The sequence below is a fragment of the Eschscholzia californica genome, unplaced genomic scaffold (genome assembly GCF_041429995.1).
Source record: "Eschscholzia californica isolate CP2 unplaced genomic scaffold, dmEscCali1.0.p SCAF_3, whole genome shotgun sequence".
Taxonomy (NCBI): domain Eukaryota; kingdom Viridiplantae; phylum Streptophyta; class Magnoliopsida; order Ranunculales; family Papaveraceae; genus Eschscholzia; species Eschscholzia californica.
In genome coordinates this window covers 55,632,982-55,660,030 of record NW_028238420.1, presented here as the reverse complement: position 1 = coordinate 55,660,030, position 27,049 = coordinate 55,632,982, and the positions used below count along the sequence as shown (strand labels likewise).

Below are 27,049 nucleotides of genomic sequence, written 5' to 3'. Positions count from 1 at the left end.
ACAACTCAAACCCAAATTAAAAACACTTAAACATTACCCCAAATTTCCATTTATTGAATTCAAACAATTTTCTATTGTCACCTTCTCTTTCTCTCTCTCTACATTCCTTCTCCTCCTCTAAAAACCCCAAATTCAAAAAAGAGAAGAAAAAAAATCAGGAGGAGAATTGAAAGCTGGGTTTTAGTTTCAGCTTTTGCATACCCAAAAAACAAAACAAAAAAGAAGAAAAAAATAGGAAGTAAAGAAGAAGAAAGGAGAGAAAGGAAGGAAGTAGGAAAGAAACAGAGAAAGAAAACCCCATTAAAGAAGAAAAACTCGATAAACAAGGCGGTCAAGATGAACGATCTTTTCTCAAGCTCGTTCAAAAAGTATACAGATCTGAAACAACAAACCTACCTCGATGATATGGAGGCTGGAAATGAGAGCATAAATTTGGACAAATTCTTCGAAGATGTCGAAAATGTCAAGGAAGAGATGAAGATGGTTGAGAAACTCCATAAGAAGTTACAAGATTCTAACGAGGAAACCAAAACAGCTCATAATGCTAAAACCATGAAAGAACTAAGAGCTCGAATGGATGCAGATGTTTCACAGGTCTTGAAACGGGTTAAAGTCATTAAAGGGAAGCTCGAAGCACTCGAACGATCCAACATTGCTCATCGAAATCTTCCTGGGTGTGGGCCCGGAAGCTCTGCTGATCGAACACGGACTTCTGTTGTGGGAGGATTAGGAAAGAAACTCAAGGATATGATGGATGATTTCCAATCGTTTCGAGCCAAAATGAATGCCGAATATAAAGAAACGGTGGGAAGAAGGTATTTTACCGTGACAGGAGAGAATGCGAATGAAGATTTGATTGAGAATTTAATATCAAGTGGAGAGAGTGAATCGTTCCTGCAAAAAGCAATACAAGATCAGGGTCGAGGTCAGATTCTTGATACAATATCGGAAATTCAAGAACGACATGATGCAGTTAAAGACATAGAGAAGAACCTAATTGAGCTTCACCAAGTGTTTTTAGATATGGCAGCACTGGTAGAATCACAAGGTCAACAGCTAAATGACATTGAGAGTCATGTTGCTCATGCTAGTTCTTTTGTTAGACGAGGAACCGATAACCTTCAAGAAGCAAGGGAATACCAAAAGAATTCAAGGAAATGGACCTGCATTGCCGTATTACTCGGTCTGGCTCTCATTGTTTTGCTTCTAATACCCATTTTTATTCAACTAATGCCTTATCTTTGGTAGGAAAGAAAAGAGAAAGGCATGGAAGCAATGCCCAAGCTCTATAAATCTCTCTCTAGACACGATATCATAAGCGAAGTACGCTAGAGAGTTTTCATCATTTGAAGTACATCTTTCAAGCAGATAATCATCGAGCCATAAAACACTATCAGAAGTCATCGAAGACGGAATTTCTTGAAGAATAGGAGATTTTAGGAGCTTGGATTATGTCTTTCCAATTATTCATGTAGTTATTGAGTTAACTCAAAATTGGGAAGCATTGATAGCAACAACATTGTGAGGTTGGTTAAGCCGAGTGAGGGCCGCTTGTTTTCTTTTTCGTTTCTGCATTTTTCGGGTTTAAGCTTCTTGGCTAAAAACTGTACTTGTAATTACCCATTTCTCAAATCTCAATATATTCATTTCATTCCTTTAAAACTACAAATTTTCTTCATCTTTTTTATTTCAATAAAACAGTATGAAGTTTCATATATCAAGGATCTAGTAGCCTAGTTCAACAAAAAAAAGGAGCTACTAGCCCCCCAATCACCAAATGCAGCTGCCACCACAACCACTTTCACCACCATCTATCTACTCTCTCTCATCTCAATTTTCTTTCTCTCTAACTATCTTTGGGTCCCCAATATATCTCTTCGATTTGTTGCTAATAGTGGTGATGGTATGAAGATGAAGAAGATTGAAAATCATAGAGTAATGGTTGGAAAGGTCATATGTGATATTTAGACCGAAGATCTTGACCTTAATTTTGCTGATAAAGTTTATACATGAAAAACTTTAGATCAACAACCTCATAACATCCAATTAAACTTAAAATCATGAGAGAGATGAGAGAGAAAGAAGAATCTCATGAAGGTCGCAGACGATCACTTTTCAAACGCCACATAAAAGAGATAAGATCAATGAGAAATAATTTTTTGAAGAAGGGTAATTATAGAAACCAAACAAATATCAGTTAAAGTTAACTGGCGGTTAAGAAAAAGGAGTCAGTTTTGAATCTATAAAAACTAGAGGGCTGAAAAAGAAACTGGTCACAAACTAGGCCTAGACATTATATTCTTGGTTTCTTGATACCTCTTCTCCCATGCGGGACTATTCTCACAATAACACTATATGAGTGAGATTAACTTTTAAACTCCATAAAATTCTTCACGTGAAATTCGCTCGGGAAAAACATAAATGAAGAGAAAATCAAGCCACTGTTATTAGTAACATATACCAGGACAACAATTGCTTGATATCATGGTGTCATGCCCAGCATAACTGCAAGTTCTATAGGCGCCCACACAAAGCCGGCCACAAAGGTATGTGGATCGAGCCCGAACTTTATCGGGGATAAATTGTGGTTACAACAAATACTATACAACAATCGAGCATCAACCAGCTTTCAACAAGTACTATACAAAAATCGAGCAACAACTCAGTGGTTGAGATGCATTGTGTGTGCCCATGTTGTAGCAAGACCAAAACAACTTCATGCAAGTTTTGATTATCTTTTCCTTCTACTTGTTACTTTTCCCAAGTACTATTTTTATTTAGATTTCCATCCACGGTCAGAAACCCGTCAAGTACAAACTTGAAACAAGTAGTGTTTGCAAGTTATATTGTTTTCAAGTTTTCGGCAAATAACATTTGCAAGCAAAGTTGAAAAAACTATAAAAAAGAAAAAGGACATCAATTTTCATGTTTTTTCTTTGATATACATTGTGGATCTCGTTGGGAACATAATGAGAAATTATTCTTTCTAATTATATATATATTTCGTTGAACTCCAACGGTATGGGAGAGTTAAATGTATTTAAAATAATCAACTTTTTAATATATCTAGATACTTTAATTACAGTTATATCAAATTTACCTCATTAATTCGTTTTGGATCTTATTTGTCGCTGCCCTAACTCTCTGGATAAATTATTCGCACTAAAATGACATAATTCTATATTACAAAGACCGATTAAAATTCGGGTATCAATCTTTGCTCAAGTTACGACGGTGACAGATTTTTCGTAACTAATAAAAAAAAAACTTATTAAGTCGTAAACAGAAGTGTAAGAAAATGTCCATATAGTTTAGTTAAAAATTGGATGTACCTTGCAACAAATTTGGAGTTATCATGAGCTTTCTATTTGGTCATTTGTGGGGTGATACGGCTATTCTCTAGCCTAACATGGTTCATTTAGTTTTCCATCAACACTTTAAACGCTTTTAATAGCTAATCTAGTTTTAAGTTCCAACTTCCTCCAATGACTTTAATTTTCATTTTTGCTAAATATGCTCCCTACAGATAGCTCCATTTTCCACTTTCTTACATCCATTTGGGACCCCAATTATTCATTTTCTTGATAACATATACACTATTAGGAAGACCTAATTCATTGCTTCTACCAAATCCATATTCAATTTGATCCAACCAACTCTTTCCTATTACTTCTCTTTTTCGCCCAAATTTCACTTAAAGTTGGTCAATTTAGGTGCTCTGGAGTCTCAACTTCTAGTGGCTCAAACACAAACTAGTAAATTTAACATAATTTTTTTTAAAGAGTACTTGGTAGTTTGATTCAGCCTATATCACTTTGAAGAGGGTTTGCTTTGCCCTCCTCAAACTTATAAATATCTAATGCTAACACTCAATACAATTTTTGCATTTGTCTAGTCAAATAAGCAAAATGTAGAGTTTAATCTATTCTAACCTCTAATTTGTAACCAGTCGTTTTGACTCCTATAAGTGTATGATAGTTCGTTTTAGATCCAAAAGACCGATGTTTGCAGTAGATTTGCAATATGTTTGGATTACAATTTGATTTCTTTTCGCTAGATCTGTAGTTAATTGTTTTTTCATCACTTAGTCACAAAGTTAGAGGCGAAAACAGAATTAACCCACTCCATAAATGTCACCAAAAATATCAAATTATACTCACTCCAATCCTCCATAATTAAATTGGTTTGCCCATCCACTTGGGTTTATATGTAAATACCATAATATACATCTATATATATATAAAAAAAAAAATAGCATCAAAATTAATACAAATTAAACAACCATTATATAACACACAAAAACTAAATAAAAAAAAGAATTTGTAAGTAATTCCTGATTAATAGGTTCCAGGGTTAACGATTTCCTTGTACTGATTCAAAGATTCTTGTCTTTGCAATCTCATTTCTTCATTAAATTTCTTAATAAAAGCTTCAACTCGACGATTCAAATCATCTTGACTCAGTGATGGTTCTTTCCTTAGCTTACCTGAACTTGGTGATGATTGATTGGTATGTCTTTCTTTGAATGTTTCTGATTTTTTCATTTGTTCTTCTTGATTGGGATGATGATTATGGCGACCATGAGTTTCCCATGTATCAGATTTCTTCAAATGTCTTGTTAATGGCATTCCTCTTCCTTCTGTTATTGTCTTCCATGTACTTTCTAGGGTTTCATGTTTTTTTGGTTTTGTTACTCCTAATGTCCTTGATCCTGAAATTTCACCACAAAACATCAATAAAAACTTAAAATCTAGAAAGAGAAAAAGAAACAGAAATAGAAAGAGAATTGGAGTATGCATGATAATACCTTCAGGATTTGCTTTGACGGGTTTCCGGTGATTAAACCTAGTAGAAGCCGGTGGTTTCTCCGGTGAATACGGTGGAATCTCCATTAAATCCGGTCGAATTGAAGTCCATGTTGATTTTGAAATGACAAATCCGTCATTTTCTTCACTAGAAGCAGGAATTTCTGTAATTTTACTCTCATAACCACTAGATTCTTCGTTTTCGTATAATTTTGGCCCCAAATCCTGAAATTTTATCTGATTATCCACCGGATTCTTCACAATTTCATCATAATTTCCAAAACCCAGTTTTACTTCAACCGGATTCTTAATCGGAACTACATCATAACTACCCATACCTTTAATCTGAGATTTCACCTCAATTGGGATCGAATTATTCAACATAACTGAATCATATTCCGGCGAGATTTCAAAACGAGCAGCCGCAATCTTAGCTGGAATTGGAGATTCGGATTGTTGTTCTTCGATCTTGTGATGAAATCTAGAGGAAGCAGCGATTGTGATAATGATAAAGTTAAGTACTATATAAAGATATGGAGGAGTAAGCCATGAAAGCAGAGATTTCCAAAACAGAGGAACACCAGACCTCATAAATTCTAATAAAACTGGTATAGATATCTTTAAGATCATCGCCATAGATAAAACACCACTTGATGTAAGTAAGATTTTGACAGAGAAAATCCAATTATTTGAATTGCTCCGATTGAAAGACGCCATTTTTTTTTTGTGTTGAAAGGTTTTCAAAGAGAGAAAGTGAGAAGTTCAATAGTTGAAGAGAGAGAAGTGAGAATATGAACTATATAGAGAGAGAGATTTGGGGGATGAGTTCTGAGATGATATTTTATTCGTCGATTTGAAATGGAATAACTTGTTCCGAACTTATCTTCTTCAAGGAGGAGAAGAGAAGGTGTGGGGTTAACTACTCCATTCCTTCTCAAGCTTTTTAAAGCTAGACCATACCTCTCAAAATTCCTTTTTACCCCTATGTGTAATTCACAATGACTAAAAAAACCTCATTGTTTTTCATATTCCCTAGATATCAAACGTTGTTTGACGGAGAGACTTGTCGACTTCAGGCCGAAAGTTGATGTGGTCGGCTCCTATTGATCTGGGCAGATGGAGAGAAAAACGTCTTGACTAAAGGAAGACAGCTACACTAGCTTTCGGACTGTGTTCAGTCCCTATTTTCTTGTTAAATAGCATTTATCTCCAAATATTTTGATTCAACTGTTTGACAAAATCCACGAAAAAAAAAATTAAGGTTGTTCACCAAAATAACCTCATTCTTTGGTCCGACGATCATTTTCGTTTTCGTTTTCGTTCTTGAATGTTCAAATATTTGCGAGAAAAACTCGTTTCATCTTCAAATGAAAATGTAAACCTTTTGACAAAAAATATATTATACTTTACGTTATTTTGTTTGACCGCATTATTGATAAAAAGTTTCGAAATATAATTGTTAGGTTAATTCTTCGTCAATAGAGCCTATGGTCCACAAGAAATTCGACATATGGATAGAATGATAAAGACTGCACCTAAAATGTTAATTCAATAGGATTTGTCTAGATCAGGTTCTAACCCAAAGGCTAAACTAAAGACTCTGTAAGTTTTGTTGTCCTACTAGTGAAATGAACCTGTCTCCGACACTTCCTTTGGTTACTCTTTGGCGAAAATGAACAAGTGTAACGTGCACATGGTAAATACTGACGAGAGACGTTTGTATCTCTTTCACAAGTGAAATATTATTGTATTTCACCCCTAATAAGATTCTATCCAGTTACACGAGCTTAGTTGACAAGTTTAATGATCAAGTAAGTTTTTCTGAAGTTCTACCTGACTAACCTACTATTACTAAAGAAACACAAGTTTCCTAATTGTAATGGGGAAACAACCCATATCTAAAATTATTGGGGACAACCTCATTCATAAGCCAAATTTGGATATCAAACAAGAAATTTTAAATAGAAAAAAGAAATTTTTAAATAAAAGTTAAAGAATCTTCAAACAACTAATCAATTGAGCTCTAGAACTTCAATAGAGAATATATGCATGGTGTGAGTAAGTGTGTGGCGGGTGGGAAGAGTTGTTAGAAAATTTCAAATATTTAAATACTTTTTCAACGGTCATATAATGTACCGTTAAATGAGGGATAAGTTAATACAACCTACGACTGTGGCGCCCTAGTACGTGTCTGTGGCAGCCACTGGTTGCTAGTGGTGGTGGGTGAGGGTCCACCCCATCAGCCGACCACGCTTCAAACTTTTTCTAGTCGTTTTTTTTCAATAGTGAAAAGTGAATATTACGGTACCACTGTCCCACCATTTTATAAAGTAGGAGCCAATTGAAAAGCTGAAATTATAAGGGTCTCATATTTTTTATATGGTCCCACCTGAGTCAAACACCCATCTACACGTTTCTGCTTTATCCCTCTTCATCCAAGTGATGATGATTTGCCTTTCTATGGGGAACCTGCTGGATTTCTTTTCCTAGTTTATTGATGACCTCGACCATCTCCTTACCCGTGGTAGATAAGGGTGGGAAAACGGCCCAAAGGTCCGACACCCGCTTGGGTCTGTCCAAGATGGACTGCGTACCCGATACCCGTTACAGAAATGTGCGCCACATCAAATGGGTATTTTATGGGGGAAGTAGTCGGAGGACATTGCTCGGGTAATCATATTGTTTAACCCGGGTGATAATGGTCCAATATCGAGTAGTACATGAAATATCTGTTCCAATAATACTCGATTAGATTGACTCACCTTAATCCAGTTTTTTAAAGTTAATAACTATCTTGTCAAACTTTTGATAATTTTTTTCTTACTTTATTGAAACAAAAGAACTTATGCTAGAAGTAGAATAACTTCACTTTTACTCGTCAAGTGAAATCTTAGAGTCGATCTGGCTATTCGATAATGTTTCAACTAAATTATCATGGAAGGATGTTAGTACGATAATGGTTAAAGCCATTACTACTTACTAGCACAACAACTGATATATTTTGGCAACTCCATCTAATTTATAAGCTATATTAATACAAAATTCGACATATTTAGTCATTGGTTTCTGGGAATCCTACTCCCCAACCTAACTGAGCATCCTTTGCTCTTTCATGCAACCTCTTGGGTTTCTCAGATTCTTTCCATAATTCCCCCAACACATTTTATCTCGTTATTTAGTGGGACAAATTAATGAAGTATTTTCGTCTTTGTCAAAATAAAATAAATTAGTTTAATATTTATATTATATTATTTCCATAAGATTATAAAATTTAGATAAATTCTGCCCATCAAAGAGGCAGAAGCAAGTGCATTTTCCGAGAAACAAGGAAAAAAGGAAGCAAATTAGTCGGCATGAAATTCAATAATATTACTACCTCAAAGGAGAAGGATTTTTTTAAATAGAGGTGGTTGATCAGCCCATATCTTGAACATGCATGTATTGGTATCAACTCTCTCTTTGACTTCTCCATCCTAACAAAATAATTTAAAAATACCAGAATTTTAAAATAATCTCTTACTAACTGCATAACCAACTGTTTTGATTTACCTCATCCAAGTGTCTACACAGTCAAATTAATACCACCCAATAGTGAGTTGACATGAGAGAGAAAGAAAGAGGTCAGAGAAAGAAAGAGGTCAAAATCCGAGGAGGAAAAAGAGGTGACGACTTGAGGTAAGAAGAAGGATAATGTAACTGATGACAGAAAGTCAAAAGTTTGTTATCAGTTCATCTATTTCCTAAAAATCAAAGTTCCAAGTCAAATGCATGGATGAATGCCAAATATCCACCACGTAGGACTAGTTAACTTTCTCATCTCACCTCATATATTAATAAGAGATCTTGTGACGCCAAATACTTCAACTTAAAAACTGGATAAGTTTTTCTTTATTACAGAGAGCATTTTCAATCATACTATAACAAGAATGTCACTATTGCTGAAAACATTTTTCAAGAATATAAGAATAGTCAATACAAAGATTTCAAGTTTAGGGAAGTTCTATGAAAATTCCAGAGATCAGCCTTGTTAACTTATTAGTTAGCCCACTTCTTTGGTTGTCCAAGTGGTTTAAAGTTTTGACATATACTCCAAAAATCCCTGAAGGACCCGAGTTCGATCTCCAGAGGAGGTGGAATTTTTGGGTTATTAGATTTGGGATTATTAGGATATAAGTAATGTAGTTGGGCTTTTAGGTCATAGTTTAGTTGGACTTTAGGCTTGTTTTTGTTGAAATTTGGCAGTATCGTGTTTATCACATCTTTGATGTATCAACGCATTGTAATGACTATCGTACATCGTAGTCAATTTTCAAAAATAAAAGAGTTAGCCCACTTTCTTTTCCCACACACCGGAGGGGGTCAGACGCCCTATTAAATTATCCTAAGATCTACCGTTCATGGATTTTACTTCCAATGAAAACCAAATAGAACTTCTGAGTTTCGGTGTGAGTGACCCACCACTACACTAAATAGTACTGCCCAGAAGATGATTTATAGGCTTACTTTGTTGGTGCCTATAGACCTTCCCTCAATAATGAGGTTAGTCAACTACTCCGGTTCTTCCTATCATCCATTAGTACCATAATCTATACAATAAGGGCGGAAGGTAACTTGTTCAGAGTATACCTCCATCTTCGATGACGAAAATTACACCTCCTAAACTTGTTTCTAATGGTTGAGATCTTTTCAAACTTTTTTTCAAAGTTCCTTCAATAATTAAGATTACACCTCTCAAACTTATCTCAAACAATTGAGATTATATCATTCCCTTTTAATGATTAACTTAGTGATTTAAGTTAAATTTATTTTTCACATGCACGCACTTCGTGCAACACATTTGATAGAACCGTCTGTGTCGGCGGACATGAGATATACCCTTGTAATAATAAGGGGCAAGAAATATTATATACGATTTTACAGAATTGTTATAAGCGCCCGAACAGCTACATTTTGTGGTTGGGGGTGGGGGAGGGGGGGTGTTTGTCGTGGAATAAGTCTCATTAGCTGAATCATGTAAATCTCATGTGTTTGTGTTATTGCTAACTTCCACTATTACTTTTCTTGGTTTGCTCGTTCTTAGTCATAACAGTTAGTCATAATAGTTAGTTTATAGAACTAGTACATGTGTGATGTACGTGTGCAGAATTGGTTTTTCAATCAATAAAATATTTTAAGAAAATTAATTTAAAACAAATAATTTTAAAAAAAAAAATTAAATTAAAAACATAAAACAAAAAGTAAAATAGAGTGGATCCCCTCAGCCCGGATTCCCAAATGAGAGCCCAAAAGGGTGGGGCTCCCAGCACTTGTAATAGAGCCTTTTCTTCAAAAAATTCTTCTCCTTCTCTTGTTCTGTGCAAGTGTGCAACTCTCTACCTACTTCTTCTGCAACACTCTGTAGTACTAGAAAGTTAGAGAGAGAGAAGATGGGATTTAAAGATGTGTTAGATTCAGCTGTTAATGGATTGAAACCCTCAGCTACTAACGCATGGGAAGGTTCTTGCAATCTTGGATCAGCTGCCATTAATGGAATCAAAACATCTGCAACATACGCTTGGGGAAGTTCCTGCAATATTGGATCGGCTGCCGTTAAGAAGATCGATGACACAGTCAGAGGAAACAACGGGGTTGAGAAGCTAAAGGGGTACGTTCGGATCGGTCCTGAAAGCCAAGAGAAGATCGGTCAAGCCCGTTCCGTCCTTACCCATCCTGTCAGTAAGGAACTCATCAAGGTCCTAGCACCACCAGGTCTTAATCTCTCTAACTTCTTATTTATTTTAGTTACTGTTAATAAGATCATCCCAATTTAGTGAATTAATTTTGACATCCATCACAATTTATTTTATCAATCTATACATGCAAATTTAAGCTATGGGTTTTGATCTATTTGACAAATTAGAGATAAAAAGGCATAATTTAGTGCTAAATATCTTTTTTAAGCTGCAATTTTATGACAACTAGGTGTTCTAGCACAAATTGTAATACCATTTTGTTCCATGGGTATCTCTATTGATTAATGGGATAATCTCATAGAATAGGGGTGTGTTGTCCATTATAAGTCTCGCATCTTTAGATAGCTTTGGGAGTGAGATAGGTCCAAGACCACGCAACACTGGTATGAGATCCCAAAAAATAACAAGTCTCGATCCAATAATATATGGAAGTTAAATTCCTACTTCAGAAGGGAGATTATTGGGTTAATCACGCATGAGTTGTGTTAGGGGCATGACATTAGTTTATGGGTCTAAGGGGGTATCCTCACTGCTTGAGCTAGCTTTTGGGGTGAGAGAGGAGGCTCACACCACTCGACACGTTTTAACTATTGAAGATATTAATCTTGTTTATTCTGCATCACATTCTTCACCCCTTTGTGTAACTTGTGAACACCATTACCTGGTTATTAACTTTAATAAGCTTTAGAAATGTTTGAATCCCCTATTCCCTAAAGCATTGTTTTGGGAATTCCTATCACGTTCTTTTAGCAAGAGTATTTCTTTAGGCAAGAGTGAAGTAAATAGCTAATATTGCCCGACTTCATCCGTGATCTTCTCTTAACTCTTCCATGATTTATGGTAGTTTGACTTCGTTTTGTGATCTTCTTTCAACTCTTCCTCCATGATTTGGTGCAGTTTATTTTGTCATTGAATACTTGAATGTCTATATATCATGAAGCTTTGGATTTTTTGAAACGATTGAGTTAATATCTTTAATTATTGGATTGAAGTCTAACTTAATTCACATATAGCTAGAGAGTAGAGATAAGACATTTATTCTTCCTGATGGTCACGGGCAGGGATGGGATTTGTAGCCGTGAACCCACAATCCTATCGGTTTGTCCATAACCATTGCGATTATAATCTCACAAATTTGATCATTAAACATGGCATAAATTTATATTGAGAATTTAGGTTTTCAAGTTAACTCCTAACTCATCTTTCATGAAAAAATTAAGCAATATCTCCTTCTGTCCCTGCATTTCTAGGTGGAGCGCAAGCCCTCAACATCGTATCCGCATTACTAAATAACCCACCAAGTACAACAGCTACTCAGTCTTTTTCCGACAATAAGAGGTATGAACAAGTTATGGAACAGCTGAAAGTGTTGAGAGATGAGAATGAGCGGATTCGTGCAGATCTCGAAAGCATTAAGGAATCAGATCCTCCAAACAAACTAAGAAGTGATCCAATTAGATTAAAGATGAGAAGTAAGTTGTAGCTTCACTTGTATAGCTCCAATGCTTTGTATCAATAGAGAGTAACACTGAATCATTTCCTTGTATGGTTGTTAAGTGTAACACTGTAACTAACTTTTCTAACTCTATAAATACAGTTGCAATACCTAATTTCAGTAATGAATTCTTTCACTTCTGATATGGTATCAGAGCCATGACTCTTCTCCTCGAAAAACCCTAAAGTTCTTCTACTACTACTACTACTACGACTTTCTCTCTCTAGAATTCTTTCAAAACCACTCTAAATTCTCTCAAAATGGAAGTATCTAGCTGCGTATCTAGCTGCGATCAAGAAGATCGGTAATGCTTTTGCAGCAGTTGGAAGTCCAACAACAAAGAAAGAGATCAGTGTAACAATTCTGAGAGGATTACCTCCTGAATTCGAATCCTTTGTCACTGCTATAAGAGTAAGAAATCCTCCTGTTACAGTTAATGAATTACGTAGTTTACTTACGAGTAAGAATAAACAGAAAGCAACAGATTCTCATGTTTTCTTAGCACCTCAAATTTCTCAATTCAAGAATAAGTCAAATCAGAATTTCTACCAGAATTCCCAGTTTAATGGAGGTCGGGGACAATATTATGGGTGAGGAAGAACTTCCCATAATCAACACTATACTAACAACAACAGTTACAATAATCAATCAATTTGTCAACAAGGCAGGAAAATTTTCCCTCAACAAAAAAAAAAAAAAACAAGGCAGGAAAATTTGCCTATTTGGGCCTGATAAACATGAACCAATAGTTTGAAATAGTGACTACAATGGTCACTACAAACGATGTGACTGTCGAATTACTACTGGTCTAAAACCCTCCGAAACTAACAACATAAAGTCCGGCGAAATTAATAGCCTAAAGCCCAAAGATATTATTTAATATATACCCAAGAAAATGTTCATTGTGGGTTAACAATCTTTCCTAGACATGGTAGTTAACAAAGTTGGCAAGGCCTTTTTGAATTACAAACAGTGATTGACGAGCCTAACTGGTTGTTAATTGGGTCAATTAGTAAAGAGCATTTTTTTCTCCAAAAAGTTATTCTCCCCCTCTTGTTCACTCCAACTCTCTACCTACTTCTTTCTTCTGCAACACTCTGTAATACTAGAAAGTTAGAGAGAGAGAAGATGGGATTTAAAGATGTGTTAGATTCAGCTGTTAATGGATTGAAACCCTCAGCTACTAACGCATGGGAAGGTTCTTACAATCTGGGATCAGCTGCCATTAATGGAATCAAAACATCTGCTTCAGACGCTTGGGGAAGTTCCTACGATATTGGATCGGCTGCCGTCAAGAAGATCGATGACACAGTCAGAGGAAATAACGGAATCGAGAAGCTGAAGGGGTATGTTCAGATAGGTCCTGAAAGCCAAGTGAAGATCGGTCAAGCTCGTTCCATCCTTACCCATCCTGCCAGTAAGGAACTCTTCAAGGCCCTCGCACCACCAGGTCTTCATCTCTCTCTAACTTCTTATTTCTTTTAGTAACTGTTAAGACCATCATCATAATTTAGTGAATTAAATATCTTTTTTAAGCTGCAATTTTATGGCAATTAATCAGGTGTTCAGTGTTCTAGCACAATTTTGTTCCATGGATATATCAGTTGTTTTGGAATTTAACCCTCTACTATGTTGGAATAATCTCAAATAAGTGGTGGTAGGGGTGGGTGGTCCGTTATAAGTTTCACTTCTTTAGATAGCTTTTGGAGTGAGAGAGGTCCAAGACCAGCCAACAACCCTTGGTTAGAGAGTGGTAAGAGGTATAATCTTCCATCTTAGAGGTCAAAGGTTCGAGTCACACGCTGAACAATTCGAAAAAAAAGGTCCAAGACCATCCAACACTGGTATCATATCCATGAAATAACTAGTGTCAGTTTTATAATCTATTGAAGTTAAATACCGACTTGTGAAGGGAGATTATTGTTCCATGAAAAAATTAAGCAATATCTTCTCCTGTCCCTGCATTTCTAGGTGGAGCGCAAGCATTCAACATCGTATCCACATTACTAAATAACCCACCTAGTACGGAAGCTACTCAGTCTTTTTCCGACAATAGGAGGTATGAACAAGTTATGGAACAGCTGAAAGTGTTGAGAGATGAGAATGAGCGGATTCGTGCAGATCTCAAAAGCTTTAAGGAAACTGAGTCTCCTAACAAACTAACAAGTACGCCATTGACAGATGAAGAAAAGCCGGAGAATGTCATAAGTGTTTTCATGATGAAGGGTCTGAAAGTTACAGATTTCATGGATGATCAAGTAGTTCCTCTTCCTGTAACAGGACAGTTCCACAAGTCATAAATAACCAATGAAAGTTGTGAATGGGAGGATGCATTGTCTGTTTGTATTTTGCAAAATTACTACTACATTGTGATGCTTGAAACTTGGGAGGTGTCTTACATATGCAATTAAATTATGTACCGTTTGAATATGTATAAGGAGTTTGGGTAGGTTTGGTTAAGTTTGTGTATTTCAAAACTATCAGTATACACCATTGTAAAATTTGAAACAACTAGAATTTTCTAATCCGGAACACAAAGAGAAAGGGGCGCCACTCAGTTGTGAGAAAAACTGCGAAAAAACCAATCAATTCTGCCAAAAACTGTGAAAAAAACCAAAATAATCTTGTAACTGTGAGGAGGAGTACACCTGGGAGTATGCCCAGAGAGTCCCCCTATCATCATTGTTATTCAAATTTGAGCCCCATGACCATGAAGTCATTAGTCAAACAATGGATATCTTATTTCTCTTTATATTTTTTGTTTCCAAAAGGTTTCTCTCCCTGATTCTTTTCTTTCTTAGTCATCCGAAAAAAAAAAACTTGTCTTGATCATTGATGAGTTGTTGGCAACAGTCGGTTGTTGCCCGCGACTTTTAACAAAAAAATGTTATTAAATTCTTTTCTTACTCTCGTCACCCATCACCACCACCATCATCAAGACCATCACATCCCTCTCTCTCTCTCTCTCTTATTTCCGTTGATTGAAGCTTCCATCTTAAACTTCAAAGGAAGCTAGAAAAAGAGATGATGCTGGATTGCTGGTGGTGGTGGGTTGGTTGGTGAAAAGAAGAAGAGAGAGACTTAAAAAAAATTTGTTGAAGGTCGTTGGCAACAACCGACCGATTACTCATTTCGACAAGTTTTTTCGACTAAAAAAGACAAAAGTCAGGATGGAAAATCTTTTGAAAGGAAGAGTAAGAAGGAAAATAATATTGAATTATAAATTTAACTAATGAAATCACGGTCTTGTGAAGAAATTAAAACAAGAAATTAGAACAACAAAAAAAAAAAAGAACGATGGACAAATATGAAGGCACGATTTGGGCCCGATAAATCTAACTGTCACATTACCTAGTACCTACAGTCCCGGCCCAATCGAAGGCTTACGTATCCACGGGCTTCGACCCGGCCCTATTCTGGTATGATCGCCGCCGCCGATGAAGGCGATTGGAGGTAATTGGGGCGCCTCAATTTCTTCCCTGGCGTCTACTCTCAAGTTATTCCAGTTTCTCACTCTAACCTGTAAAAATGGCAGCATGGATGGCAGTTGCTCGTCAAGCAGCATCTGTAACTAGAGTTTCATCTCGAACCCTAGCAGCAAATCAAGCTTCAAAGCTCATCCAGAGACGTGGTCTTGCCGGTGGTGGAGGTGAAAACAAATCCAAACCCCCCATTCTTTTTTTAGAAAAATATTTCACTTTCACGTGGTTCTTGAATTTCCCTGATGTTTTCCCGCAAAAAAAAATGGATTCATGTTTCTTAATGTTTGAATTATCATATCATAGAAGCAGAAAGTTGAATCTAAATCAGGAATGTTGGGTTCAGATCTAGGGTTTCATTTTCTGGTACAATCAGTAAATGGTACAACTTTAGGAAGGATTTTGTTAGTAGCCAAATCAGAAAAAAAAAAGTGGGTTTTAAGGCTAATCCGGATGCTGAATTATTTGCCATGATTGGTCATTGAGCAAATGAAAAGAATTATGACCCCCAAATTATAATGCCCCTCTCAAATTACTTAATGAACTTGGCCAAGATTGTAATAATTCATGGTGTTCGAAAATGAGTTCAATGGAATCATAATACCTTGTTGACATGGATTTTGTAATGAATTTAACCATAGATTTGCTCCTCTTGGCTATTAGCTTACCGGAATATCATATATCGGAATGTTAGCTTAAAAATATTTGGTTATGAATCATGGACTTGAACATTTACATTACAGATCATCATGGACCACCAAAGGTGAACTTCTGGCAGGACCCGATGAGCCCATCTAAATGGAAGGAAGAGCATGTAAGTCATACTTCAGAGTTCCAATTTCGAACAGGCTAATCATTCATCTTATACACATAGTTATATTGAAACCCCTTTATTTTTCTTAGGATATAAAAATCTATTTTATTAGCAACATTATTGAGCTGTATTTTCGAAATTTGCGTGAGTCTATTTATCCGAAACACAACTCGTTCTGATTTTTGTTTATTAGTTGCATAATTGTATCACTAAAGTAATGGTAAAAGTTGGTTGCCTCTGGATTCCCGTGAACGTATTTTTCATTCATTGAATTGGAAATGGTCTAGGATTAATGTACTTGCTGAAAGATCATTACGAGTGGCTTGCACTGGAAAGATCTACGAAGTGCTGGGGTGGATAAATTATATTGTTGATCTCTTCTATCATAAAATATACGACTTCTAACCCTTACAAAGATTTCAAATGATATATTAATACAATATAATAGTTAGTAAAAGAATAAAAAATTGTCATGAGCTAAACAAATATGAAATATCAATGGACAGTGTAGTTCTTACGTACTTTGGGGACGTAGAAACTTGTAGCATTTTCTTTACAGTTCTTAGTTTCTTGTGGAATTGCCCCTTCATTTGCGAATGAGTAATGTTCATACCAAGTGATTTATCTCATACTACTACTGTGTTGATTTGGAGCCATTGGGACCTGGAAGTTGAGCAATTGTTTGTATTTGCAGTTTGTGATTGTTTCATTAACTGGGTGGGGAGTACTCTTCTATAGTGGCTACAAATTCTTCACTGGGGGCAAGAAAGAGAAGAAGGAAGAGGTATGTGAACAATTAGCTCCGTTACTAAATGCTTATTGGCTTTAACTTAATTCATAAATAACATCAGGATAAAGACATCGCTTTAAAGTATGTTAGTGGTTACTCGAAGTGCCTTGATCATACTCATCTAACTTAATTCCCGTTTCAATATAATAACCGAGTGGAGTTGTTTCTTATTTATTTGTTGGCCCGTTTGAGGCCTCTTTTTCATCCTTTTCTCACAATTGACAAAGATAAACTCTAGCATGATCAGCAATCACTTGTCTCTTCTACCAACGGGTATTTGAGTAACAGAGTTGATAACTGTGATACTGTCTAAATATGTTTGACAATTCTACCTCTCCAATGAACTCTTTAACTTCTCTCATCTTTGAGTGGTTAGGATTGTCCAATAAGGAATCACTACAATGTACAACCCAAGTAATTCTATCGTTAGCATCTGATTTTTGCGTTCATTTCTCTCTCTCTCTTTTTGTTTGCTTGACCATTTTATGTGCAGATGGTTTACATATTGTAATCTTGTGTATATAACGGAGTTTTTCTCTTAGTTCTCAATTTGGGCATCATCCATACTTGGTTAATTCTGATACTACGGGTACTCTTATTCTCTGCAGAAATCAGCCGAAACATCTCACTAAGGTTGAGTTTTGAGAGTGGTTTTTAATCTCTTGATGCCGCTGGAAATAAAGCAATTGAGAACTTCACAACTCTAGTAGAGGATAGGTTTTTTCTTTCTTTATTTTCTTTTGTTGAGACAACAGAAGTTTGGGTATTTCTTCCCCGAGGCCTGCTTTGCGGTGATTATGAGTGAAAATATTATTGATGATCACTTTGCTATGATGAACTACTTCTTTGCTGTATTCTGATGGTAAATATTTTGCTCAGTTAACCAAGTAAAGAGGGCTGGCTTCATTTGTGTGCTCAGACGGATTTTATGGATTATAGAATTTCTTTCAACAGATTTTGGATAGTTATAATTGGGGAAGGTAAGGTAGACAGGCTTTTGAACTTCTGAAAAAGCATTACTATAATGCGTATGTTAAGGTGGCATAAGAAGCCAAGACTTTCTCAACAAACAAAAAACAAAAGCCAAGTTCTATCACCAAACTAGGGTTGGGAATATAAATCTAGATGTATTTACCTATCTAGGAAAATTAGATCTTAAATAATTTTCTTCTCAAATTTGAAAGTTATAGCTCACAGTTGCACTTTAGTGGGTGATAAGATGGGGGCTTAGGGAATACAGGTATGGCTTGGCCGTGCAGACTTTGGTCAAATTTATCTTCTACCCAGTAATCTTTATGTTCACCAACACCTCCTACTACGAGTCTACGTCCAACACTTTCTACCATCACCACGATGAGACGATTCTTCGTCTGGAAAACTAGACGAGGGTTCTGGCAAAGGGCCCTCCCCTTCCCCGTAACATAGAGGAAAGAGAAGTAGAAGGAGAGAGAGATCACTCGACAACTCTCGAAGAACTCGTTCGAATTTAAAAAATCACAGTATTGGCTAAGGAGAACTACGGAAAAGACATCCTCAATACAAAATGATTTAGCCACAGGTATGCCCTTATGAACTTAGGGTAACTATTGCAAATTGTTTACTCATTTTGAACAGGAAAGAGACAACAAACTCTTCTACTCTTAAGTCTTTCACTATTCGACTACGGAGGTGGGGGAGTCCTGAAGATCCAAATATTTGTTATCTGTGATCGGGTCAAGAAGTCAACGAAACGACTAAGAAGCAAGCGATTCAACTGGTATTCAATCATTAGGGAGGTGAACCCGAAAGGGTTGTCACCTAAACGAAGAACTAGGGGTAGGAACGAGTGAGTCTCTTAGGAACCTTAAGCCATGCTCTGGCTCTAAAACCAACGAGATCAGCCTTGATCAGAACTCTGCTCTGGGTCCTGGAGCAGTAAGGAGCGGAAGTCATCTCGACCCTTAAGCCCATCTTGCCTCAAAAAAACGGGAAGGCGAATCCAAGTCAAGGTTTGCCCAACCTAGCCCCGACCTGAACTAAGGTCTGTGGCAGAGAAATTAACATATCTAGGTAACTTGAAAGGCTAAAACGCGTTCAAAAGCCAACTTTATGTATACAATTACAAAACCTGCAGAAGATCTATCGAATACGAAGGATAAACAAACGAGAAAACTTATCCTTTTTACAGTCGTCAGAGCATGGTCTCATCTAAGTCGGTGTTTCACTACTACATCATCTCTGCCGCTACAATTGGTCAACTGAGTCTATCTGAAGACAACAAGTTCGCCCAAATCAATCATGCAAGTTTTTACTTCTAAAATCATACTTCAAATTCAATTCTTTCACTCCAAAAACACCTTACTAACTTGATCGTCTAAAAAGTTTCGTAGTTTTTTTTGCAGGTTTTGTCCCTAGAATTACAAAGAAAAGTTCACCGTTTGGTTCATTGAGTTTTCATTACTTGAGTGATAATCTAAAGTCAATTTTAAACATCATCAAGATTCTGTTTGATCGAAAACATTAGAATATTGAGATGTGTTCGATCAAACAGATCGAAGACATATCTGCTAAATAAAAGAAACAGATTCAGAAGAATATAACATTGTTTTTAAAATAGATGGTCTGATTTGTTTGATCATAGACCCAAGGTCATATCTATTTGATCAAACAGATCAACAAACACATTTGTTGTTTCAACAAAAAAAAAAAAAAAAAAAAAAACAAACACATTTGTTTGAATGGACACATTACAAGATAAAGATGCATTTGATCAAATACATCAAAGACAGATTTGTTCGATAAAAGTTTTTTTTTTTTTAGAAAAATGACAGTTTTTTAAAAAAAATAGAAAGAAAACTAAATAGAAATTTTTTATTTAATTGGTTGAACTTTAAAATTCTTTAAACGAATCACTTGATCTAACGATTATCGACGTTTAGATTAGAAGCTTCAAATTTGTGTTAGAGTTTGAAACAGATAAACCCAACGACAAAGACGAGAGGTGATAGGAGAGATACCATTTCTGAAAATGGATTAATAGCGGAAGGGTCTTTGGTTGAGGATTTGAAGAGAATATGACGGCTTGCAGAGGCTCGTTGCAACAGATTATTCATAGATTATATCCAAGTCGTTGGATGGATATGTCGGGCAGGTCCGTAGTCGGGCAAGTAGTAAATGGGTGTCACACGGTGGGAGCCGAACGTGAGATCCTATCCGTCTCCCGGCTATGAATTGCCAACCTCACGAGACAGCCTTGCGTGAGTCTGGTATCGGGCACCCACGAACCCCTTTAGGGACGGGAGGGTCTGTGCAGGTTGGGGGCTCTAGTGCCCTTTTCTCAGCCCGGTACATATAGGCTTGTTCACTAAATCTACTGAAGAACTGCCGTTCTCTCCCTGTCTCTAACCTCATTGTGTAGCTATGGAAAATCTATCTCTGAATCCAACTCATATAGAAGACATATTCGATTCTTCACTAAATCTAGAAGAATCCCACTTTCAGGAAGGTTTTAACGAAGGATATAATGATGGTTTGGTTTCAGGAAAAGAAGAGGGAAAAGAAGTGGGTCTAAAACTAGGGTTTGAGGTTGGTGAGGAACTAGGGTTTTATAAGGGTTGTATAGACGTTTGGAATTCGGCAATTAAATTTGAACCAAACTATTTCTCTTCTAGGGTTCAGAAAAGCATCAAACAGATGGAAGAACTAATAGAAAAATACCCAATTTTGGATCCTGAGAATGAGTCTGTACAAGAAATTATGGGTGGTTTGAGATTGAAATTTAGAGCTATATCTGCCACTCTATCAATGAAATTGGAGTATGATGGATATCCCAAATCATCTGAGGTTGAATTTTGAAGAGATTATCTTTTTTGTTCTTTTATGACATCTAATTCTTTTTCTTGTCTGTAACTTGAGAAGGAACTGCATCTTTTATGCAAGTCATTTTGATTCCATATTCTTACTTAGATATGAATTGTGACTTTAATAGGTTGGTCATTTAGCTGCAATGGTTTATGTATGAAATTTTGCAGATTCTTTATTGTTCTTGAATTTTTTTTCTGCATTACTAATTCTTGAACTGATAATGGCATCCTTCACAAGGATATTTAGGGAAGAAGAAGACCAATTATTTCATTTAGAATGTACCACATCCCATCGGGAATGCTCATACTGATCAAGTCCACCAATGTCTCAAAGAATGATCACATAGAATGTACCTGATCATGTCCACCAATGTGTCAACCACATGAAGGATCACTTGTACCATTCATGTTCATTAATGTCTCAACCCATGAAGGGTCACCTATAATGTCTGTTAATGTCTCAACCACATAGAGGAATGGTGAGTTCCTGAGGTTGTCGACTGCCCACAGTCCACAAACCCTATGTCTTGTTCACGACCAAACTCACCTGAAATCACTTGAATGCTTATCAAACAAATTGAACTTCTCGGAGCTAAGGAGATAATACTGACTATTTATCAATAAAGCGACATTGTTTACGAGGGTACTTATGAAAGCGCAATCCAAAAGTTCGAGCAGCAGCGCCAGATTGGTTTTGACCTTGCTCCAAAGCTAAGCTCACCCATTACACTCCCCTTCTTGAGAGCATCTCCAATGCAAAACTCAAAAAAAACTCTAATTGGCTTATGTGTTGAGTCTCAATTGAGATTCTCTTTTCTATGTGGCTAACTTGAGTGTTTCTAATCCAAGTTATTCTCCAATGCAACACTCTAAAAAACTCTAATAGATACACATGTCACACATACATTTAATAGGAAAAAGTGGTTGAGAAAGAAAGGCTTTCCATTAGTCTAAAAATTAAATTTGATGACTAGGACACTTAAGACTCTTAAAAGAGATCTCAAAAATAGAGTTTCTAGTTGAGACATCTTAAAACTTAATGCTTCCACATCATCTTAAGATCTCAATTGAGTTTTGCATTGGAGAGGTTTTTTCACAAAAAAAACTCTTAAGTCCTAGGTGGCACTTAAGATTTTAAGATTGAGTCTTGCATTGGAGATGCTCTGATGCTTGTTGATGTTGAACTTTTAAACTCCTATAGGCGGCTGTTACTTTTTTCGCAGACGGGTGGGGAGAACAATATATTTTATACAAGGAAACAACAATCAAAAATCAACTTATGCTGGAAATCATATGAAATACTCAACATTTTACATCTAGTAGTTGATCCCTTTTCGGTCAAATTCGTAGAACTTTGTACATCAAATATCAATTAGACATGCATCGTTTGTCATCAGAATTTTCAGATAAGATTTCCTGAACCAGGCCCTTCAGTCTTTCAGCACCCGGGCCTGGTTGAAACATTGATACATTCCCTCGCAAAGAACAACTATCTTCCCCATTGTTTAACCTTCCAATGCACCAAGCACCAGGAACAAATCCTTCTTCAGTTCGACCCAGTAGTTCTCGATCTATCTTGTCTAGTACTGGATCGTTTTTGGCGAATTTCCTAGCAAAAGGGGCCCCACTTTTAACCATGTTGTTAAAATCTTTTATTGTTAACATACGTGGGTGCTGCTTTGGAGGAATATCCCAGGCTATATAATGAAGGTCATGGCTAACAGCGGTTTTCTGGAATTCTTCAGTGTTGCAGATAACAGTATGGAAGTAGCCTTCTGGCGACGATATAAAGTTTGTGTAATACATTAGAAGTGTCCGAGGAAGGTTATCCCATCCCCATATACAGAATTCAAGAAAATGTCGTGTGAGCATTACCCATGCTGAACCTATATAGAGAAAGAGAAAAAAGATCAAACATCGCAAATTCAAACACATTTGAACTGCGGCCAAAAATAGTTGGGAGGATTGCTTCTGAAATTCAGGAACACCAATGTGTTCCTTATTAAATTCGGGTCTAGCGTGATCCAGCTTAATACAGGTCTATACTTAGATGGGCTGGGTGGGTATTACCCACCTTCAGAGTTCGGGTGCCCATGAGCTTGTTCATACTGGAGTGAATGGTTTGGCCTTCGGGTGTTACTCCCACCCTAACTAACCTTGAGCTATGATATTCCACTAGAGTCACGTTGGAAACCACGTTATAGGCATCTCAACATACAACATAAATTTCGGAAGCTTAAAGTGAATTACATTTTAATTTAGATTAGAGAATAATAAAAGACACAAAATTAAGAAAATGTACCTGTGAATAACTTGAAAGACGTTGGAACCGCTCTACGTTGAGTAGTGAAAAATATATCGGCCTTCTTGGATAAATAAAGACCCGGATCAACGATGATTTGTTTGGCTCTTAGATTACTGTATTAGCATTTTTAATTAGTTTATGCAGAGAATAATTTTAAAGGTGATATTTACAGATCACTAGCAGCAGTAAATGTCTGGCTTTCATACAATGAACTTACACTTTCCAACCCTTAAGTTCGCTATGCTCAATAAAATTGATATCTCTTGATAAATTTGAAAAAACATGAAGCAGATCTGCATCAAAATCAGTCATATTTTCAGTGTGCAGAAAAAAAATATAATGGAGCCATTGAGCATAATAACAGAATTACCCAGGCAAATAGAATGAGCAACCTAGGTTTTACACTTGAGACTACTGGAAATGACTGTTAAAATCGACAATATCTATAATCAAATATCATTATACACCCAAGTTCAATTCCTGGTGAGTATGCAGCTAATACAGTTGTGCATGGCTTGGGCCAAAAGTAAGAGGGCAGGTTCTGAAATCAATTGGATTCGGTTCCTAGTCTACGATGTCAACAATAGCATTACCATCCATTTAACAATGTCATCTTGGTCTGGCGTGCAATTAAAACACTTATCAAATATAACAACAAAGTCACTCACAGAACACAATGAAGAAGTTATGTAGTGTTTTGTATTTGGTCTTAACTCCTAAGTCACGGTCTTCAAAAAAATAATAGTACATAGTAAAGAATCTAAAGATGATATACGTTTTCCTCAGTAGGGCATCATATAGCCAATTCTGAAGTCGGAACAAAGTGATATACAAGGAATCTACATATCTATTTCTATATTCCAGTGGAAAATAAGAAACAGGCTGAAGAACAACAAAATGCAATGAAAACAGTCAACTTATGGGCAACTTCCTACTCGAACCATTTTTAAGTTTCATTTTAAAGGTGAGTTTGTTCTCTAAAACATATAAAAAAAATTAACAGAATGAAAGATATACCATTTAAAGCATAATGCTATACAAATCACCTGTTCAATTACTTACCATCTTGTGTGACAAGAGGATAATCCGAAGCACTGAGATTTATAAACCAGTCCCACTCTGCACTTTCCTTCAATAGAAGTGAAACAGCTTGAAGAGTAGAAGCAATCATAGTAGGTCCCCTATATGTAACCAAGTTTGATTGTGCCATCACACGCACATTTTCCATTTCCCGAAACATAGGATCAACCTTAATGGACATTGTCAAATTTATTCGCTCACGAGGAGGAGCTTCAAGATCCAAATGCAAAATATATTGATTCCTAGGATGGTATACCGCCTTCAAGGTCCTTTTCATTCTCTGGCTATCCCCCTTCGTCCCCGAAATAAGATAAGCTATCTTTGGAGCTTCCTTTCTTGAATCTTCGTTTGACTTAAATGATGACTTAAAATCCGATTCTACAAAATAATCACTAGAATCCTCTCTTCTACCAAATTGGGAATACTCGGCGGACATTGGGTCCCCACTATATGGCGATGAGAAAATACCAAAAAAGACCGCGAAAAACAGAGACACTGAAACGAGCAAGCTCCCAAAAAATGGAAGAATCCACCTTCTATCACTAAAAGGCCTTACTGGATGAGGATAATATCCATTTCTCCTCATCTTATTTTTCTTTTCTAATTACTCAATATCAAGGTTTTCCCCGGTCAACAGAAAAGAAGCAAGGAGCTTCGGTAACAAAACCAAAGCCGCTTCTTTTTAGGGATAAATAACATTTATAAGCCAATAGGCTGAATTGCTTTTACGAAAAGAAACAAGTTTTCGGTAAATTCAACATATCAGAATAAAATTCTTGAGATCAAAATGACTTCAATCAAGTACTATAGATGCCCTAACTCAAAAGCAGATAAAGCAACAAAATGCCCAAACCATCAAATTCATTAAACAAACACCCAAGACCAAATTTCAAATCTTCCAGATCTAGAACAGTACCTTATTGAAAAAAGTTGCAGAACAAGAACATGACCTAAAACAGGAAGGAAGAAATTCAGATATCGAGAATAGACAAACAGTTTCGATTCTAATCTTGAAAATACTTAAAGCAACAGCAACAATTAACAACTAATGCTTGCATTACAAGCTATTAAACTCTTAATTTAATACTAGTATTTAACTACAAAAACAAAAGCAGTTAGGTCAAATAAAAGACATTATCTACATTAAAATCCTTCCATGTGGAGTTTCAGATCTCATTCGTATAACTGAAGATTTCAAATGACACAAACAAATTTCTTAATACTAAAACATTAAGAATTTGATGAAAACCTTTACTAAAAAGAGGGGGGAAACCTGCTGATCTTCAAGAAACGAGATAATCAATGGTGATAATTTAGGAAAATCGATGCAATTTGTTCATATTGAATCCAGAGTAGTACTAAAATGAAAAATTAGGGCAACAGAAGGTTGAGTTTTGGTGGAGAAACTTGGGTTGAGTTCATAAATGATGAAGAAGGAGAAAAGGAAGTTGATAATGACATAAATTTAGTACTAAAAAGAGATAGCTTTTAATGAGTATTTTATTACAGTTGAGTTTTCTAGGGTTCACTGTGAACCTGATGAACACTTTTGACTTCTGAAAAATACTGTCTGTTTTGTTTCTCTCCATTATGTATAGTTCCAACTCCTGAGAGCATCTCCAATACAAAACTCAATCTTAGAAACTCGGGCCACATAGGATTTTCTGAGTTTTCTTAAAAAATCATCTCCAATGCAAAACTCAACTAAGATCTCAAAGATGATGTGTCGAGAGTGGAATAGAGATATCTCAAGAGGACACTCTATTTTCAGAGTGTCCTCTTGAGATATCTCTAATTGTCCAACTCATCAATATTTAAATTTCAACCAATAGAAATCAAGTCTTCGTATATTTCTAAAATAACTAATTATTTTTTTACAAAAATAACCATGACACGTAAGTAAAATAAAAGAGTTTAGAGTGTTGCATTGGAGACATACAAGAATTGAGGATCTCTATTTTCGACACATATGAGTGAAAATCTCAATTGGAACTCGACAAATAGGACGAATAGAGATTTTTTTGAGTTTTGCATTGGAGACGCTCTAACGGGTTCTCTCTCTCTGGTGATTTTAGTTGACAGCTACTGAGGTTTTAATTGCCCTTCTTGTAAAAATAAAAGGGGGTAAGTTGTTGATTTTATCAAACTTTTTGAGTCAACAAATTTTTTTCTTATTTGGGTTACAAAAGTGTTAACATAAACTCAAAAAATCTTGGATATTTCAGGTTTTATTCTCAAAGAAGGTGGAATCCACGGTTTAATCATATTTATCACATCTAATGATGTATCAGTAAATTGTAGCGACTAACGTAGATCGAAGTCGATTTCTCAAAAGAAAAAAAAATTCTTATTTCTCATTTCCACCCATTTTCTACACCTACCTCCGACCACTACCCTCAACCTCTAACCACCACTATTGTTTCTCTCTTTTGTCACTCCATTAGGCGCCCACTGATGAACTTTTAACCCATAATTTCAAATTATCTTTCAAGTTAGGCTACTATTAATTTTTAGCCCATAAATCTTTCAGTTGATTCAAATTGACTAGAGTCAGAAAATGTAGTCGATAGGTCTCTAGCACTTCCTTACTAATACAATACGGTTATTCTTTTCCCGTCTAACTCTAAGAGGACCCCCATAATTATAAAGTACATGAAGCAAAATAAAGACGATCACTCTGGTCAACATCAATTCCACCATCTATATA

General features: G+C 36.1%; 7 protein-coding genes across 9 annotated transcripts; 5 read left to right on the top strand and 2 right to left on the bottom strand.

Annotated features, from left to right (window-relative positions):
• Positions 1 to 8: 8 nt before the first annotated feature.
• LOC147552095 (syntaxin-124-like) lies at positions 9 to 1,662 on the top strand. The gene has a single exon (XM_086670687.1). The coding sequence runs from the start codon at positions 337 to 339 to the stop codon at positions 1,246 to 1,248; it is 912 nt and encodes a 303-aa protein (XP_086526813.1). The 5' UTR covers positions 9 to 336; the 3' UTR covers positions 1,249 to 1,662.
• Positions 1,663 to 4,131: 2,469 nt separating this feature from the next.
• LOC147552094 (uncharacterized) lies at positions 4,132 to 5,766 on the bottom strand. The gene is made up of 2 exons (XM_086672082.1): positions 4,808 to 5,766; positions 4,132 to 4,711 (listed from the first exon to the last, which is right to left on the bottom strand). Exons 1-2 carry the CDS (start codon positions 5,520 to 5,522, stop codon positions 4,338 to 4,340), a joined length of 1,089 nt encoding a protein of 362 aa, XP_086528208.1. The 5' UTR covers positions 5,523 to 5,766; the 3' UTR covers positions 4,132 to 4,337.
• A 4,347-nt stretch (positions 5,767 to 10,113) lies between these two features.
• Positions 10,114 to 12,173, top strand: LOC147552093 (uncharacterized). Its single transcript, XM_086672159.1, has 2 exons — positions 10,114 to 10,553; positions 11,788 to 12,173. Exons 1-2 carry the CDS (start codon positions 10,232 to 10,234, stop codon positions 12,018 to 12,020), a joined length of 555 nt encoding a protein of 184 aa, XP_086528285.1. The 5' UTR covers positions 10,114 to 10,231; the 3' UTR covers positions 12,021 to 12,173.
• Positions 12,174 to 12,973: 800 nt separating this feature from the next.
• LOC147552092 (uncharacterized) lies at positions 12,974 to 14,492 on the top strand. Its single transcript, XM_086672158.1, has 2 exons — positions 12,974 to 13,482; positions 14,004 to 14,492. The coding sequence occupies exons 1-2, from the start codon at positions 13,161 to 13,163 to the stop codon at positions 14,330 to 14,332; spliced, it is 651 nt and encodes a 216-aa protein (XP_086528284.1). The 5' UTR covers positions 12,974 to 13,160; the 3' UTR covers positions 14,333 to 14,492.
• Positions 14,493 to 15,392: 900 nt separating this feature from the next.
• On the top strand, positions 15,393 to 18,033 carry LOC147552091 (uncharacterized). The gene is made up of 4 exons (XM_086671766.1): positions 15,393 to 15,681; positions 16,255 to 16,325; positions 17,020 to 17,109; positions 17,724 to 18,033. The coding sequence occupies exons 1-4, from the start codon at positions 15,561 to 15,563 to the stop codon at positions 17,745 to 17,747; spliced, it is 306 nt and encodes a 101-aa protein (XP_086527892.1). The 5' UTR covers positions 15,393 to 15,560; the 3' UTR covers positions 17,748 to 18,033.
• Positions 18,034 to 20,514: 2,481 nt separating this feature from the next.
• LOC147552090 (uncharacterized) lies at positions 20,515 to 20,949 on the top strand. The gene has a single exon (XM_086668609.1). It carries the CDS (start codon positions 20,515 to 20,517, stop codon positions 20,947 to 20,949), a length of 435 nt encoding a protein of 144 aa, XP_086524735.1.
• Positions 20,950 to 22,222: 1,273 nt separating this feature from the next.
• LOC147552089 (beta-glucuronosyltransferase GlcAT14B-like) lies at positions 22,223 to 26,686 on the bottom strand. 3 transcript variants are annotated; one of them, XM_086667171.1, is made up of 5 exons: positions 26,384 to 26,686; positions 24,325 to 25,946; positions 23,480 to 23,555; positions 23,260 to 23,375; positions 22,223 to 22,843 (listed from the first exon to the last, which is right to left on the bottom strand). In XM_086667171.1, exons 2-5 carry the CDS (start codon positions 24,926 to 24,928, stop codon positions 22,326 to 22,328), a joined length of 1,314 nt encoding a protein of 437 aa, XP_086523297.1. In that variant the 5' UTR covers positions 24,929 to 25,946; positions 26,384 to 26,686; the 3' UTR covers positions 22,223 to 22,325. The 3 variants fall into 3 exon arrangements, with proteins under 3 accessions (XP_086523297.1, XP_086523298.1, XP_086523299.1); XM_086667172.1 differs by lacking the exon at positions 26,384 to 26,686 and having other exon boundaries at positions 24,325 to 25,292; positions 25,616 to 25,946; XM_086667173.1 differs by lacking the exon at positions 26,384 to 26,686 and having other exon boundaries at positions 24,325 to 25,292; positions 25,592 to 25,900.
• Between the last annotated feature and the right edge of the window lie 363 nt (positions 26,687 to 27,049).